Source organism: Magallana gigas, chromosome 9 (assembly GCF_963853765.1).
Source record: "Magallana gigas chromosome 9, xbMagGiga1.1, whole genome shotgun sequence".
Classification (NCBI taxonomy): domain Eukaryota; kingdom Metazoa; phylum Mollusca; class Bivalvia; order Ostreida; family Ostreidae; genus Magallana; species Magallana gigas.
The window spans coordinates 14,173,235-14,192,844 of record NC_088861.1 but is presented as its reverse complement, the minus strand read 5'-3'; the positions used below and the strand labels follow the sequence as shown (position 1 = coordinate 14,192,844).

Here is a 19,610-nt window from a genome sequence, read left to right as displayed (position 1 = left end):
GTACACCATCAAAACACAGAATACAATGTATGTTGATAGAAAATAGAGAATTATTTCTCTTTAAGACAAATGGTTTAATGGGATCAAAAGTAAAACGTAGCTTATGGTTTTTAGAGTACATGTATGGCATATAAGCACGAAAATGGGAATTGTTTATTTGAATGAAAACTTAAAAGCATTCTTTACAATTATTGTACGACGAAGAAGGCTACTGTTATGGTAACTCTAAATGGTTTATTAGTAGTGTCGACATGTGTTTCAATCACAGACTGTTCATGGAAACTTTATTCAGACGACATAATATTTGTTATAATATGCCGCAAAATATAACAAAGTTGGCCATACAAGCGTACATGTTTATGTCAAGACGATAAAAAGAAACTCTTACCAAAGATCATTTCATTCAAAAATTAGGACCTGAAATTAAAAGGTATGTTACTGTCAAACTCAAAGACTTTCGAAGGAGCTTTTCGTCATGCAAAAAGGGAGGAATATAACAATTTTGTTGTGGACAAGTCGAGGAAAAGAGTGGCAGCTATGTCTTGCGAGCCTAAGAAAACAGAAGGCTTGAGAAATTCATGGCAGACAGATAAGTAAGTGTTTGCATCTAATAAAATGAATTAGGTAGGAATAATTTAGTTAACATTCGATAGATACAGGGGACAGAGAAAACCATTTACTTGTGGCCGAACAGATTTCCCCGAAGCCGGCGAAAATTACTGGATCTAAGATATAAACAACGTGTGCTAACAAACTTATGCTTCTGTCCAAGAGTCTGTGCTCTACTCCAATCGTCCATGCCCCGACGAGAGATTGTAGGTCCACGTGTGCAACGAGTTTTGTAAACTAAATGAAGTAACAAAAAGAATGTATACATATCTATATTGTGAAAAAAGGGTCTTGTTGTTACGGTTCTGTATAACTTTGCAAAAAAAAGGGGGGGGCTAACCCCCCCACCCCCCCCCCCCTCACAATAGCCCCCGGTTCCGACGCCTATGATACGCAGTTATGTGTTTTTTTCCCATATTTGTAATTTAAATCTCTGACAAAATCCATTTTATATCAATTTTTGTAGAAGATATCGTTATGATAAAAGTACTTGCAAATCTTCGAACATAGGTCACTGAAGCGTTGAAGCGAGGGGCTGTGTCAAAAATAGTTCGGACCGGTAGTATTTGAAAAAGCATCACCAGTTTGATATAGCAAAGGTTTATCACACGGGTAATATACACCACACGTATGAGATAAATGTGCATACCTTCTTCCGAGTATAGACGAAATGCTAGCTGCAGTTAAGAACTCTATATACTTTTGTGTCATAGATTTGTGTCAAGAATATCACCAAGGAATATAACAAAGCAAAGACTGCATTTTCCTTTTTCGAAAGGCATCATTTATATGATTTTATGCCGTTTGAACTGTGTAACAGTGCTTCTACGTTCCAGATACTTATGGACTCTGTGCTCTCAGGATAAGTGTGAAACATATGTCTTCTGTACGTTTTTTCTAAAACCATCAATGACCACTTCAAATAACTAGAGTACATGTAAGTGCTGAAGAGATTCGAGGATTCCGGGTCAAAGCTAAAAGCCCAGACATGCTCATTTGGGAAAACCGAAGTAACGTTCAGGGGACTTATTTCTTACTACTGGAAGTTTATAACAGACTTTGCTAGTAAGGTTGCGCCCTTACACAAACTTTGGAGAAAAGGAGCTGAATTCACATCGGATAGTAACTGTGAGAGTGCGTTCAAAACGTTCAAAGAAGTCTTAACTAGGTATTCTCTATTAAGATACCTAGATTTCTTGCTTCTGTATTTTCTGTACATTGATGCATGCGACATCGATATTGGTGCAGTTTTAGCACAAAATGGTTTTGATGGCGAGTGGATAATAGCCTACGCAAGTATGAGTCTACAACCAAATTAGCAGAATTATGCTGTGATGGAAAAGGTGGCGTTTGCTATTGTGTTTGGTGTGAAATACTTCAGTTACTATCTATATAGCCGAATATTCACTGTGATGACTGACCATAATCAATAACGGTGGCTTATAAACATTAAGCATCCAGCTGGTCGACTCGCACGTTAGTCTACAAAGAAATAGTCATAATACCTTGTGCACATACGAGTTGCGTTTTACCTGTTAAGGCTGCACTTTGTCCTATGCCGTAACAAACGACTTTAAAGTAGAAGCCAAAGTTCGTCTTCAAGATCCAGAGGCATATACCCCAGTGTTAGAAAACTTACAAAACTTACAAAAGAACAAACAAAAGCAGAAAAAGCATTTTGACTGTGATGCTTAAGAAACACATTACATCGAAGGGGACAAAAACGGCTATGCACTCCTGTAACCAAACCAGGACTGTCCGCAAAACTAGCACACTGGCACGGACCATACGTACGAATTCTAAGTTGTCGCAAGATTGTCCGATGTGACATACAAACTAAAAGATCCATATCACAAATGAAAGACTTTCACCTCACATGTAAAGACAATTTTAAGTTACGTCAATCAAAACGATCGCCCAGACAACCACGATTGTGACCCTGATCAAATGCCGAAGCAGGGAGAAACCGGTGAAGATCAAGAAATGATAAGAATACTGGACCTAATGAGACAAAGACACGACTCCAGACGACAGGAGACATTTTATTTAGTTTCATTTAAAACCTGCAAAATTCAGTGAGTCATCAAAAAAGAAATTGAGAATTTTAAAATTATTGAAGATTTTATTAAATCTAAGAAATAAACATATGTATGTATAGAAGAAAAAATCTGCCTTTTAAAAAACATAATGATACATGTAAATAACAAATTTACTTGTTGTGCTTCGAACTACCATTTAACAAGTTTTAGATAAGAGGATGGAAGATCGGATCAAAACGCACAGTAAATGTTATTTTATAATATTTGAAAGTTTAATGGCCTTACATGTATATTGTTTTCAGAAATATGAAAAAAAAATATAACGTTTAATTTTTAAATTAAAAATTTTTAATCTTATTTGTGAAATCAGTTAAGAATTGATGTGATGTCTATTGCAATGATGAATGCATGTACTGATTTTGTTTATTCATTGGATATCTAAATAAGTTTAATGATAAAATTGCAGACTTACATGTATGGTTAAACATTTTATTTTCTAATGGCCACTTGGGTATACTATTAGGACGTTTAATTTATCATATGTTTTACGGTGCGACTATTGAGGCAAGTACATGTAGACTATATTAAAAAAAAAAATATATAAATCTATTTACGGATCTATCAATTTATAAATTAACAAATAGCCCTGATACAACAGCGAAAAACGTATACTTAACATACCTAAACGTATGAATTATGTGGAATTCTTAGTACACTTGGTATTCTAATCATTTTAAATGGAGTGTTACACTGATACGTTGTGGTAAAATTGTAAAACGTTCTTCTAATAACGTTAAAAATGAAAACCAAATGTTTGTGAACATTTTTCACATCATTAAATTATCAAATGCTGAATATTTGTTTCAAGAAAGCAAACAATGGGCGGTGCATCCATTGACAAAGCCGAGATGATATGAATAAAAATGCACAGAAAGCGAAAATACAAACACAAATACATGCATACGTGTATGCTGTCTCATGACAAACAACATTGATTACTCACAGATACATAATAGCATGACTTTTATTAGTTTATCATTCACAAATCTAACTTTAAGTAAAGCTTGCAATTTTTCGATTACTAAATTTTTTGATAGGAAAATTTGATTTTTTTTATAAAAAGAAAATATAAAAAACTGTATACAAAAAACCCCATTCACAAACAGGTCAGGCAAAATTCAACTTTAAACCTTAATTAGTTAGATAATTGAATGTTCTTTTTTTACTTATTTAACATTTATATTTTTCCATAAACACATGCTCAAAATTTTGATATTTGAGAACTTACTGCTTTACATACTTTTTTAACTTCTTAAACACCCACAGTTATACCAAAACAACCCGTCTTCAAAAACTTTTAACAAACAGTTAAGCAAACAAAATGATATCCTCAATAGAAAAACAAAATTAAGAAGAAAAAATACAAGCAATTAAAAAACCTTAAAAACAAACAAACAATAAAAGGTAAAGAAAGAAAAATCAATAAAAAACAAAATATATAAATGATATTAATGGCCGTTTTTCTATAAATCGATCATTTTTGGTAAAATATTGTCACCGTAAATTAATATATAATCATTCTAATATTTCACAAACATCAATAAGATTTGTTTTAGTTGTTATACGCATTCGCTACTGCTGTACGACCTAACAGTGTCATTGCAGTAATTATTTAAATGACAACAATAAATTTATTTGATCTATGACAATAATTGAAATCAAAACTTAATACATTACACATAATGGCCCTGATTAAAATTCGTCGGTGTTTATTCTTTTGACAATCATTGACGATAGTTAATTTTTTCCGAATGTATTCATATTTTCATTTATGTGTACACGGAGCGATTAATGTTTTGCTACGTATTTGCGTATATTCCATCTTCTGATATTGAGAGAAACAGGAGTTCATAGCATCTCTTGTATTCCTCCTAAAAAAGTATAATATTTCTTTTGTATAATATGTTTTAGCCAAACGTGTGCAGAAACAAAAAAATAATGATTTTATTTTCTTACACAATGTCAAACGTATTACTTATACTATATCGATAAAATGCAATAAGTGTTTTGATGAAACAGTAAACCCCGTCTTATAACCATTTCTACTTACTAAAATTATAAAACTAACCATGTACAAAGTAGACTGATAAATAATACATATTCAAAGTTCACATTGAAAAAAAAGAAACTTGGCTAAGTACTAAATGTATATGTAAAAGTGAATTCAGTTTTCTTAGGTTTACCAGCTTAATTATGACTTCCGGTCGTCGTGTTTGGATCATTCTGACTGTGGCCAATATATCAACCTCTCCGTCCATACGTAACTGTTGGAGGGCGTTATGTAAAACGCAGAAGACCCCAGTTGGACCAGCACCGTCCCTGAAATATATAATCTAAGATGTTAGAGTGCGTTTTATAATGTACAGAAAATACTGGTTGGACTAGCACCATCCCTGTAAGATAAAAAAAAACTTACAATGTAACTGTTGGATGCATTACAGAATATAGCTATTACACCTACACCATTCTGAAAGATATATACTAAGATGTGTTGGGCGATATATAAAATATATAATGGATTAGTGGCATATCCTGCATTATATAAAAGCGTCTTTGAATTTCGACAAGCACCATTATTCGAAAACAATTATTTTTGTACATGTATAAACCCTAATCTAAATTTATATAGGTATTTTTTGTGCGTAACATTGTAATTTTCTTTATCTTTTAATTAATCTCACCTGCTGACAATAACTGATTTAAAATTCTTTTCCCCCTCTTTCTCAAGCAGCAACTCTACGCCTTTTAGCATAGCGCTATCATTTGCGACTGGTATATGAAACACATCAAGCTCTCTTCTCTGATCCTATATTATGAAGGAAAATTTGATATCTTGTTGTAAAGAACCTTAAAACTTTTGTTTTTATAATAATGCACAATATCAGGATTTATATTAGGGATAAAACGAGGATAAGTCATATATATATATATATATATATATATATATATATATATATATATATATATATATATATATATATGACTTATGATATATATATATATGACTTATGATATATATATATATATATATATATATATATCATGCATTGCACCCTAAAGTAGGAAAAAAACAGAAGTTACATGAAACAATGAGTTAATCAATTGATTAAACACACTCACATCGTATGCAATCACCAAAGTATTAACCGATACCCCACTAATACTACTTCCACTACCGTCAAAACTGAGAGTATATGGCGTACATTTACGCATATCTCCTTTTCGCGGAATCCAATGTATTTCCTTAAATGAAAACAAACATCTCAGATAAAAGGCTAACGTTTTCATGAATGCATAATATGCTTACATATTTCTTTCTTAAACCAGATAATATACAATGAAATATTTAAAATATGATGTCTTTAATTCTGGTACCTCAATGTACTCGGTCAAAATGACCATTGCATTTACATCATGGTCAACGCATAGTCTCCATAAATCTACTTCTGTATCTTGGAGGGGCATTTGTGTAAGGATAAAAGCACTGGGATCTGAAAACGACTACAAAATAAAAACCATGTGATTAAGTGTACTAGTATCTGCCAAGGACATTGTAGATACATGTTAGTATATGCATTATGCAGCAATGTGAATGATTTCAAAACTAAAGGTATTTGATATATGAAAACATACCACTCAAGTTAACTGACGCATTTATAAAATTTCTAAATAATGTATACACTCTACATGTATCAATAATTTAATAAATAATGGCTATAGATCGTCTGACTTACTTGAACACGGACTGCATTTATATAATCGTTTCTTCCTTTTACATATGACGTCAAATAAGGTCGATACTTGGAAACTATATTAAAAAAAATTACGGAAACATTGAAAATCAAATACAAACAACCTTTGTAAAGGTAAAAGAAAAACATGACAACATTTGTGTATTTAAAATCACTGCATGCAACACCTATAAACATTTTTGACTATTCACATTTACCAACATGTAAATGTGAATTATGCATCCCGGTCTAATATCTATGTATAGATTGCTTCAACCGTGCACCCTTTAGAGTAAGGCCAGTTCACTAATATCATCAGATCTTGATAAACATATTTAAAATTGATTGAGTTACAAACCTGGAAGTATGTCCATGTTTGCATTCTTCTCCTTATTTTCCGGAAGCATCGAATCTGCTTTGTCTTTGTTATCATGTACAGGTTTCATTGCTAGCAGGAACTAAAACGTCACATATTTAGATCATCACCACGTATTTAGTAAAATATACAGTCAATTAATACGTCTTTTTAAATCCCAACCATTTTTGTTTAAATTATTTGGTGAAAAGCAAATACAAGACAACATTCAACATGAAAACTAGATACATATCTTTTAAACGATGTATCACACATAGTTCAGAACACATTGTACATCTTGGAATTTACGTGGTCTCTCAACATACATCTTCAAGTGTAAATAAACAACTTGTCAGCAACTGCTTTGACCTGTGTTAATTTGACAGAATCGACTTACCTGGTGTTCTTTATAGAACGCTGTCTGTTTTAACGGAGATTTGTCATTGAGCAGTATGTTAAATTTGTGGGTGACTTCACTCTTCAGTAACACTGTGTCCATGTCTTGAAATCCAATAAGCAACGCTTTATGTAGAAATATATATTGTTCCTGTTTAAAGATATATTTAATTATTACAATGTGAATATAACAAAGAAATATATTAATTTTATCAATAACACAGATATAATCGATAGTAAACTAATTAAGATTGTTAATTTTGTTTTATTTTCTGCCAATTTAAAAAAATAATTGAAAAGTGTAGATTTCACTCATATCTTTGATTAAAAAAGCAATTATTATTGGTTTTATGTTTAAGATGTGTTTCCTAATTTTATCATATTGAGTTATAAATACTGCTGCTGCCAAATTTAGGCAATGGGGGTAAAATCGTGGCATCAACAAGTCTTTCCCATCAAAATATTATCCTACACGTGCATTATGTTTATCAAATGATAATATAATACCATCTAATCAAACTACTCTGTTTGATTCTGTGTTTAATATTGTTACCGGTGTTTGAACCATAGTCATCCTGTCCTCTCTCATCTGTTTAACAAACTCAAACACGTTGATTTTTCCTGTTTCCCTTCCCTGTTTAAGCAAGGAGTCTAGACCAATGAATGTTCCAGTTCTTCCAACACCAGCGCTGATAAATTAGGGAAATAAAAAACAGAATGAATTGTATAATCTCATTCAAATAACAATACAGACCCTGGAACGCACTACTTTACCTTAAAAGCGTATGAGAAGCGTGCAACTTTCGTCGTATCGTACAAGAAACGTATCGTGTCAAGCGAAAAACGTACCATACCGTATAAGAATCGTATCGTTCCGTGCGAGAAACGTATATTATGAGAAAATTACCGTACTGTATGAGAAACGTATCGTATCGTACAAAGTGTATAAGAACCATATGAAAAGCGTGCGAGAAACTTAGAGCTTTTTACGAGAACTGCACTTTCCAGTACGTAACGAATAACACAAATTCCGGGGGAGGGGGTCAAAATCGCCGAATGATTTTTTTTTCTGCATCTGCTATCAAACAATATCAAAATGATAAATTAATTAGACCAGAAAATATAAGTGCATTCTTTACAGAAATGTATTTTAAACTTTGACACGCATCAAAGACCGGTACCTGGCCGCGGTCACCTGTTCACCTTACAAGCCCGGCGGCGCGTGTGTATACTTCTGTGTAGCAGTGTGTGTATACTGCTGTGTTCATGTTCAACTTGCGTAATTTCTGTTGATCCAGACCAATATAAGGAGCACACCTGTTTTAGATATACACTGAGAATTAGTAAATGTGATGCAGATTACCAATTAACGGGGAAGTATAATCCCACACAGTGATGGCATATGTACATGCTTTTTTATTCATGGAATTAAAAAGAAAATGTCAAAACACAAAATGAATACGCTACAGATATTTTATAACCTTGAAATAATTATTGAGAATCTTTAAGAATAAAATGCTTACTTTGGTGATTCATGCGGGAACCGAGGTAGCGACAATGCAGAAAACAATACATGCGAGAAATAAACTAAGTGGAGAAATTGCCCGGTAGATGAAAATATACAGCGTTTAATCGCACTCTAAATTGTTTTCAGAGAGAGAGAGAAAGAGAGAGAGAGAGAGAGAGAGAGAGAGAGAGAGAGAGAGAGAGCGTGGTACAATTCACATAACGGAAACTTGCATTTGATTTCCAATTGTTATAATGCTAACCCCGATTAAACCTTTGTATACATTATTTCTTCATCAACGGCTAAACTCGCTGTGATGTACAATGTAATCTAATTTGATATCATACAAATATAATGTTCCTTTCTGTACGAAATTTCAAATCAATGCGTGTCAAACTGAATACGTATCTGAAATCTCTCTCTCATTCACAATGCGAAAAAACTAATTTCAACGGGGAAAATTAATACTTAAATTATTGTAGAAATTAAGTGAATGAGAAAACATGGTAGCGTTTGATCAATAGGAAATTTTTTCGGCTCAGGAGACTTAACAGAAATTGTTTTTAAACAGACAGTACATATCACATTATTCTTTATTCTCCTTTTTCATAATTCTTATCTTGTAATGTTTGCGTGTATTTTAATTCTAAGAAAAATATAGAGGCGTTTGTAAGACTAAGCCATACAAGAGTAAAGTGAAACGTAGATTCTAAAAGTAGTTTTTTTAAATGTCTATCTTTCCATCCTAAAAAAAAATAATGAAAAAAGTCCTGATTAGTATTTGAAATCAAAATGCATTTTTCGAGAAAATCAGCATTAAAATTATCCATTTAAAAAATTAATCATTTTGAATGTAACATTATCATGTATAGTATGGATCTTATATTTTGGATTGAAACATTTCCTGTGTATATTCACGACCTTTACAGGTAAATACACTTGGTGAAATTAGTCGATCAATTCCCGCAAGGTTCACAACTACGTTATCCGGCGGACATTTATCTATAAGACCACATTTAAGATTGTTATTAACGATATGAATTATTAATTAAAACTTCATTAGGTGATAATCCTAAACACTTTGAAATAAATGTGAATTAGGTGTTTTTGTTTTTTAACTTATAATCATCGATTGTTAGAAATTAAATTCATATCGTACAGAAACCGTAATCGTACCGTACAAGAAGCGTATCGTATCGTATGAAAATCGTATCGTACCGTGTGAGAAACGTATCGTATCGTACGCGTACGAGAAGCGTGCCGTACCGTGCGAGAAACGCATCGTATTGTACAAACCTTATAGTGTGTGAGAAGCGTGCTAGAAACGTACAGCTGGTGTAGTAGTGTGTTTCAGGGTCTGTGCATTACAAGATAAGTTATTCAGTAAATCAAGATATAGCTGATTCATTAAGCAGATTAAATTTTGTCAATTTGTTTGAACTATACTAATACTTTCGAAACTATTATCTAAGTAAGTGACATATATATGTGTTTAATTTGGTAACGGCGTATGCACGATGACCACTCTGTCGTGCAAAAGCAAAAGCAATAAGTCATAAAGTATTTAAACAGTTATGTCTTGTTAAATTAGTCAATTATAAATTTTCTGTACTTTAAATAATTTTGATATCATCTCATATTTTGCTTTCTTTCTTTCTTTTTCATTTATTTTGTTGGTTCATAGGAAGTTTCCTGCCATTGGGTTTTATATTGGACATAAAAATTTATCTTACAAAAAATAGATGTCTTTAATGTCCATCGTTTAAATTCATTAGAAAACTAGAAAACATGTATATACCTGCAATGAACTAACATCAGTCCTCCTGGTTGATAGTTTCTAGTGACTGCTTTATGAAACTGAACCAATCCTAATGCTTCTGGTGTCCCGTGGTCTGGCCAAGCCGTGTAGTGATATTGGGTAAGCGCTCTTTTTTCAGACGACTAAAAAAATTGACATTCAAAATGCATATGCATGCAGGAAAATAATAATTTATGAACAGTTTTTAAAAGAATTTAATAAAGCGATTCATGTTAGTTTGAGTTGTTTTACCATAGTTACCATAGAGTTGGTAAATCAGAGAAGAAATAGCTCGTTTTAATACTTTAAAAATAAAAGTACATTTACAGTTTCATTTTGAGTTGTCTTACCATGGAGTTGTGTACAGTGAATTTTCGACAAGTATAAAGACCGTACGTAGATTCTTTTAGTAGATGCATTTTGCACGGACCAACTTCCAATGGTTTGACTTTTTCAGGCCAATACTGTGCGCACTTGTTCTTTTTAGTAAAATAACAAAACAAAATTATAATAATAATAATTTACAATTGTGGTTTATAAGAGATTTTTAAAGGAGGTATTTTGTTTTCAAAGAGATAAAAACGAAACAGATAACCTATTGTTTAAGTAGCAGTATCTATGAACATGAATGTGAATACCTTTCCATTTTCTACAACATTGGTGAGCATTACAATGAACCTTATGTTCTCCTGCCAAATCATTCTCCAGAAGTCCTCCATGGAGTTGTTCTTAGGACCTACATGTTTTAAAATTATAATTTAATTAGTTTTATGATTACGTATTTCCTTTTCAAATCCATGCTTCCTAATCATAATAACAATCTACTAAATTGCAACGTATAACTTTCTTAACACCAAAAAATTTAAGGAAAGTTTCAATTACCTTGGGCAGCTATATAGGCCTTTTTAGCTTCATAGTTCTTCATAGACAACCAAAATAAGGAGTTTAAAGATTAATTTATTATCATATAATATTTAAACGATTAAGAGTTTTAAAAATAAACACGTATAGGTTCCAGCGATAACAAAACAACACAAAACAAAAGCCTTACCTTTATGAAATTAGCGTTGATATAATCATTGTCTGATTCATTCCATTTCTCGTTGAGTATAACTCTAGAGTGGTCATCTAAAAGATTAATCATGTATACATTGTAAGAAATTTGACTCCATCAAGTCAATGTCATGTATTATATTGTAGAAAAAATAAATTACAAGGGGATGTCGTTTTAAATCTGTTCTTTGCCATGTTTTCCTGTTTCTTTCCTTCCTTACATATAGAAGTATTTGCGACTGGAAGTCTCTGCAGAGAAAATATTAAGAACTATAAATAAAATATGATTCATACCTATATACAACGATAGAAATAACTTTACAGAATAAAATGATTATATTCTTTTTCCATTATAACTATCTCATTATCCCTCGGAATTATGTATTGTATGGGGATACAAATTGAAATGCTTTAAGTAATAAACACGAGAGAACCATAGGTCACAAATTCACGTTAAATTAAAACTGTTACTTTACACTAAGAGAACAGTGATCGTCCTCAAATATAAATGAAGCTATTGTGCATAAATTAGGTGTGTAAGAAAAGGGGAAAATATTTGGGTTTTTTGTACAGCCTATTTGCAAGCATAGGCTTTTATCAAAAGATTGAATCAATTACGCACACTTTGTTTTCAACATTTATTAATAAATGATATATCATTCAATCTTAATAGTACTTTGTATTCAGATAGGAATACGTTGCTTTCGCCATTGCTTTTCTCCTGTATAACTCTTTGTAGATCTTCTACACGGATAAATGTAGCTAGTTCCTTGGTGTTATAATACCCCCTATTGTCGTCTGTTGCCGTTTCGTTTGTAAATTTGCTAAAAAGATTTCTCTGTAAATTCTCTACAAACCAAAGTCATTTCATCAATGCAAAGCGCATAATACACATGAACATTGAAACAGTGATTTAATGTTTAATGTGAATAAAAAAAAAGTATATGAAATTTACTATATAATTGATTGTCCTATCATGTTTACAACTCACATACAACAAATCGACATTATTTACATGAAAACATATGCTCATGGTTATGAATAAAATATGCGTAAAACATTTGAATAAATTAATATTTACACTCGCAAGTGTTTCCCTTATAAAACACTTAATACGCAATCCGCTGTTGTTTCTGCGTGGCACTAGCCTGGGCCAAAAGGTGAAAGTATCGCATGAATAATCTGGGTCACTACTGTTTCTATGTACTCAAAATTACCGACTTACGCTTAAGCCACCTAATGTCGTAATGAATGTAATATTTATTCATTATGCTAATCAAATACTTGCAACATTGTTGAACTTTTTTTTATGTTACGTCATGTTAATCACAACAACTTTCTGTGTCATCAAAAAAGAAAGTATGGGGCAATGATATCGCCATAATTTGCAACAAATGTAAATATAAGAAAACCGGTATTTCTTAAATAAACGAATAAATACGATAAAAAGGAGTAATGTTTTGCAAGTATTTTTTTCTTGAGTTGCTTTTACATGTATATTTCAATAATCCAATACTGTAAATCGACTTCTATTTGCAAGTAAGAACATTTTGCAAAATTGGCGAGAGGTTGTCGGTGAGAACTTGCCCGTGTCGTATGGTTATAATAGCAGGGGTCTGTGTAGGGTTTCCCTAAAAACTTAGTCGTCAAAAAACCAGTTTACAGCCAGTAAACTGCAACATTTTGTATTTGCAGGATCACACCTGTGACAATTTGTAATTAATATAAAGGTTGAATTAAAGAAAATTAACCATTTAATCATGAGATTTAAACAATATAACTACTTACATATACTTCAAGAATTTATCAACTGAACCTTACCACTTATATTAGCATATTTTTGTTCCCTCCTCGACTGATTTGAACTTGGCTTAGTTTGTTTTACATTGATGTTTGCTACAGGTTTCTTTCCTCCTTTGTGCCTTTTTAAAAGAAACACAGCTAATTTAATATTTACGAAAAAAAATAGCTGAACGATTTAACCCTTTCCTGTTTCTCTTCAAATGTCTCTGTAATCAAATATTAATGTACATTTGTAGATGGATTATTTGACATTTTGATAAGATGTAATGCTCAAACAAAAACTTTTTTAATTATCTTAAACCACTTTATGGACATTACGAATTAACGAAATTGGCATCTGAAGTACAAACAATGTCAATCATCTGAAAACAAACGAAAATAGAAGACGAATTCTCTAAAATATATGACCAATTACCGTCTATAGACCAAACCCACTACTCCAAGAGCCACCAATACAACCAACACTGATACAATCCCGCCTGCCACTGCACCCGAGCTCTCGATTGAGTCATCTGATAGCATCATTTGGGCTAACATAAAGATGTATGCTTATTACAGTAAATGTTTTAATCTAAATCAGAACCTGTCGCAATGTATTTCTTTTGAAGACTATTTATAAAGTAGTAAAAGAAAGCCTGATTTCCGCATAGTTTTACATAAAAATGTATACGTTTTGGTTTATTATGATATCTTATTCACATGTTTATATTTGCAAATGTGTTCACTTATATGAATCTATAGAAAAGCAAAAACATTTATTTCTGTGTGAACTTTTTAATGACGTTACAATGATTACCACACATACTAATCGTTTGACGATTGCTTTTTTGTATACTTTAAAACTACAGCTATTTCAATTGTTTTTAACGGTTTCACCTTTTAATCATTTATAAATAGCAATGTTAAAAATTTTAAGTTTTACCAAGATATGAACTTGGTTGATACGTGATCAAAAGGATTTAGAGAATGATATGATCTTGGTGAACTTTTAAAATTTCTGCTTATTTCTTTAAAAAAAAACCAATGTAATTATTGTGTGTTCTGAAATATGAAATAATGTAATTTTATATCTAACATTTTATATATGAGTAAAATGTAAATCATTTTGAACATATTTGATTAAATAATAAAAAAAAGAGTTTAAGCAATCTTTCTCATGTTTTAAATGTACAACGAAGGATATTTTTTTTTAGAAAAAAAAGAGAAAAACCTATGCAAAACGGAGGCTCGTATAAATCTGCACAGCCATCTGGACAAGATCCATTAATTTTATCACAAGCTGTACCGGCTTTACAGTTCCCACACTGCAGGGTACAGCTGCCATTGTAAAACCCAGCTTCACACTCTGTAAAGAAATGCATCTTCATATGAATTGGAATTACATGTAATGTTGTTTATAAAATGCAACAATTTACAGGACCCGGATGTTTCTATTCTTTATAATAAACCGATGATTATCCAGTGTTTTACAAATGAAATCTTTAGAAGTATGAACATAGATTCACTGTTATATGAACGAAATCGAGCTTTAATGTTCAAACCATATGCTATAGAATAAATCATTGAAGTCATGGAACATCTAAAGATAATAATACAAACATATGTTAGGAAAAAAATAATATTTTTATAAGATACATCTTCAATTTTTTTATTTTTAAGGACGTTGGATCCTGCGATCAAAAGTCTTAAAGTTTTTTCTTAAGTATTTTTTAAAAATCTACACACATAGCTTAACCAAAATTCAAAACAAAATGTTGGGGTCTACATGCTTCATTTGGCGCTACGGTGTATTTAATATGACCTTTCTGCACTTTCATTGCACATAAATCGCTTTTCCCTCTATATTTTATTATAGGAATGAACCATGGCATCAATTACAAAGTTATACTATTTAGAATAAATAAAATTAAAATCATCAAAACGAAAAAAATTTACAATTTCTTCACCTAATTGATATTTTGACCTTTTTGCACTGATAAAACACTATTTTTATCCATTATCATTTCAACATGTAATGAAATTATTTAAAAGTCTCAATTTTTTCTCAAATTATGATACACTTTTGAGAAAAGCCTTACATTTTCAGAAAATAAAACAAAAAGTATGGGTCTATTAGGTAAAATTAGAGATATGGTATGAAATAAGCTGATTTTAGGCAAAAATTGGGATTCATTTTTCCTTGACTTTTATGAAATATAAGTAAAATTTGCCAATATGTTTCAAAAGAAATATTAAAAAATTGTAAAATTATGTTTTTCGTAACAAAATGAAGATATCCTAATGCACAAACTACCGGGAAATTCTGTTTGCATTGAAAATAAGGAAGCTAAAGTGACGGTACTCTAAAACAACTAAGTTATGAAAAATGTTCATTTTCTACTTAAAAACCTTCCGCCACAAAATATAGTCCCATACTAAACTCTGTAAATATGTAATTTTTCCTTTACTATTTTATTTAAGATAGTTTAATTGGCATTATTAAGTTTGAGTTTATAAGTAGAATCAATTTATAATGCATAATTTCTAGAATAGAGGTGATCCAAAATGGCTACCCAAAAACAGAGGAACGAACCTCTTTAACATGTCATAAACGAAGGTCTCACTTTACTTAAGAGGATTGTTTTAACCACAGAAGAAGACGCTTGATTACAAATGTTTGCATTCCTTTTATCTGAATTATATATCATATTCTTTAAGTACGATTGGATAACGTTAATTATCTGTTTTTTTTAAAGTTGTGAAGAAAAAAATCACATATAGAAATACATGTATGTCCTTGTTTACAAGTGTTATTAATAAGGCTTGATGGTCAATAACTTGATCATCATGTCAATTTGAAATGTAAGAAGTTGATTTGTTTAGCTATATACAATAATTTGGCTAAGAAAAAGTCCATACATTTTACTTTTTAAATTGCCTTTTTTCTATATATTTTTTACAGATGATAAATACAGTCTAAAAATGGCCACGACCATTCACCTCTCTTAAACGCTGCAATATTTATAAAAAAAATTACCTTGACAATGCGGAAGTTTAAAGTTTTGTTTGCAACCGTTGAGGCAGGCTCCAGTGCGTTTATCACAAAGCTGATTGTTGGCACAAAAGCCACACATGGCAGTGCAGTTTGCGTTATAAAAACCGTCTTCACATTCTAAAAAAATTCCAATATTACAAAAAGTATATTTGCATTCAAATAGTTTAGAAGAAGAATAAAAGACGAGAATGTATTAAAAAAGCAATGTATCTTTTTCAACTTAGTTTGCGATAGCGGCGTTATGTGTTCCTGTTTAGACACTTATAAACAGTTTACGGTCATTTCGACTATCAAACATAAGCGAAGTTCTTTTTGTTAAACTATTAAATGAACAGTTCAAAATTTAATGCAGGTGTTGCTTTAGTTATTTGTACAAACGGACAATCAGATAATATGTTTGTCAATAGTTGTCAATATTTTGATACATGTACAATTTTATAGACACGTGTTACTTTAACCAATGTTGATATATAATTGTACAGCTGTAACATAACCAAGCTGAGATAATTTGTAAATTTCGTATTTTAAAGGTTTTTTTTTCATCAGGAGTTTTAATTCACATTCCCACCGTTAAACCTACCATCACACCTATTTCCCATCCATTGCCTCTGACATCCTCTAGGACAGCGGCCTGATACATTGTTACATACGTCATTGTTTTTGCAGTGTCCACACGGAGTGCTGCAATTACTTCCATAATACTGATCACGACATACTGGAAAAAAATTACTTTATATAATCGTAGCAGTTTATAAACAAACATTACGAACAATAATATCAGAAAATTTCTTCTTGTGACTTAGTCAATACGCGTTTTTCTTTCCTTTCTTTCTTCAGTATAACTTTATTTTTTCCACATTTCATATTGTTTGTGTATTAATAGTTTTATATACTTGGAATTGTTTTAATATTGACATACACTGTAACAGCGGGATGTCCAAATGCTTGTTTGCATTCAAATTATCCAACACTCGTGTATCTGCTACACGTTGATTTGTTGCAACCACACGTTTACTCTCTCCCCTTTCAAACTCTATCTATTTACCAAAATTTCATGTAGCTTGAGCATTGGGAATATATCAATCATTCCACCAGTCCATTTTTCAAAGATGCATATTTTCATCTGACAACTTATGAAAAATATGAAAAATCACTTAAACCCACCATCACACTTGTCCTCCGTCCATTGATTCTGACATCCATTAGGACATCGACCAGTAACACTACCACATACATCGTTATTTAGACAGTGTCCACATGAGGTGTTACAATCAAGGCCGTAAAAGTGTTCACTGCATCCTAAAATACAAACAAGAAAAGGTATTTTCATTAAAAAAACAAAGCAAAACAATTGAAGAGACAGATTTAAAATATAAAGTAATTCAGATTGCTTGTACCCTCAAACTACCAAAGCCAATGGCACGCATTGTTATAGACATAATACTGTGGTTTCATCAATATTCGCTGAATACCAATTTTCGTGGATTTCGTTGTTAAGATTATCCATGAAATTAAATGTTCTTTAAAATGCAATTTCCACTATCAATTTGTATCCATGCGGTCATTGGCCACGAATTTACATATCCTTGAAACTGTGATTTTCACTTTATCCACGAAAATTGATACCCTTGAATATTAATGAAACCACAGTACATCTAGTTTAATTAATCAACAACTACTTAAAATGAAACATTCTCAACATGTCTAGTAGACATGTACTTTCAACTTGATCAGCATTGAGGTAAACTTTGTTATATACTAAAAACTATGGTTGCTGTGAACTAACGTTCACAGAACAATCCCGTCCATTGAGTGTCACATCCACTATCACATTGGCCCGTCAGCTTGTTGCATGGCTCACCGTTTTTGCAATGCCCCTTACAGTTCACACATCGTCGATTTGAAATGTACTCTCCATCGTCACACGCTGAACGAAATCATTATAAATATACACCTCAGATATATTGATAGATGATGAGACATTTACCAAAAGTATGTTGGTAAAGATCAAAACAAGCATAGCATACTAATAAAATGTATTTAATTAACATTCGTTATCTTTACACCAAACGTTTTATACAATGAAAATTAAATGTTTACAATAAACGTTTTACAGCCTTTAAATATATTTAATGATATTCAAAACAATACTGGTACCATACAACACAATTTATCTGGTTTAAACCCTCCTCTCAATTATAAAAAAAATGAATAAAGCATTGTGATACTAACAAAAGAACAAAAGTTTGCTATATTTATTGAAAAATATGGTGGAATCATTCAAATTCGTGATATTTGTGAAATTATGATTAATAATGTTCCAAAAATAAGTCAAAAAGGAATATATTTAAAACAAAAAGAAATCTCACATATACAGTCAGCAGTCAAGGCATTTGGATCGACACATCCCTCCGCGCAGGAACCATCGAATGCATCACAGTGTTGATTTTTACACCTAATTGGGCATTCATTTGTACATTTTTTATCACCATACCTGTTCTTGTCACAACCTGAAAGAAAGTAATTATTATTCTGTCCAATAAAGTATTTAATAATTAAGCGTAGAAATATTCAAAAAGCTTATTTGCGGCTGTTTGAACCGAGATTTAACATTACGTAGCTTCATGGATTGACATTTGCTTACATGTAAACCTTAATGTACGTTGTATCATTATATAAATTGTGCCTGTTTGGGAAGTTAACAGTTGAAATTGACATCCTGACAAAACCAATGTCAACCGACCCAAAGCGGAGGTTGACATTTGTTTTCGAGGGGTTTCAAATTCAACTGTTAACCTCCCAAACAGGCACTATTTATTTTACTATACTGAATATAATAATTCTTTTAAAAAAATTAATGCTTTTATATAGAAATGACGTGATGGTACGGCGAAGCCTATGCACATAATTTATACGCATGTAACAATTTGTTGTGTTACCCGCTGTCAAGTATGTTGGTAACGCTGAGGGTAATAAAACGGATTATCAACTGCGTCTAAACCAATCAGATTTCAGTAGTTAACATGAAAGTATAATGTATTTTATTATGGTCTTACCCATAACTTTTATTTCACAAATCTCGATCGATGTGTAAAGATTGCTGTTTTTTCCTCCTGAACAATTTGTCTGAAATCCATCTGGTCGGCTGTTTGTGAACACTATTTGTTTAGCCAGTCTGTTGACAGTGAAGTTCTGTACTGGAGCTGGACAACCGGACAGAGGGTC

General features: G+C 31.7%; 1 protein-coding gene across 1 annotated transcript; it reads right to left on the bottom strand.

Moving 5' to 3' along the window:
* Positions 1 to 2,785: 2,785 nt before the first annotated feature.
* LOC105348171 (receptor-type tyrosine-protein phosphatase T) lies at positions 2,786 to 18,316 on the bottom strand. The gene is made up of 23 exons (XM_066071470.1): positions 18,172 to 18,316; positions 17,550 to 17,684; positions 16,966 to 17,100; positions 16,368 to 16,502; positions 14,562 to 14,696; positions 13,767 to 13,881; positions 13,370 to 13,470; positions 12,225 to 12,397; positions 11,710 to 11,797; positions 11,547 to 11,623; positions 11,378 to 11,414; positions 11,134 to 11,231; positions 10,846 to 10,974; positions 10,496 to 10,638; positions 7,744 to 7,879; positions 7,192 to 7,341; positions 6,798 to 6,897; positions 6,443 to 6,516; positions 6,084 to 6,209; positions 5,829 to 5,951; positions 5,390 to 5,514; positions 4,892 to 5,027; positions 2,786 to 4,579 (listed from the first exon to the last, which is right to left on the bottom strand). The coding sequence occupies exons 3-23, from the start codon at positions 16,982 to 16,984 to the stop codon at positions 4,508 to 4,510; spliced, it is 2,292 nt and encodes a 763-aa protein (XP_065927542.1). The 5' UTR covers positions 16,985 to 17,100; positions 17,550 to 17,684; positions 18,172 to 18,316; the 3' UTR covers positions 2,786 to 4,507.
* Positions 18,317 to 19,610: the final 1,294 nt, after the last annotated feature.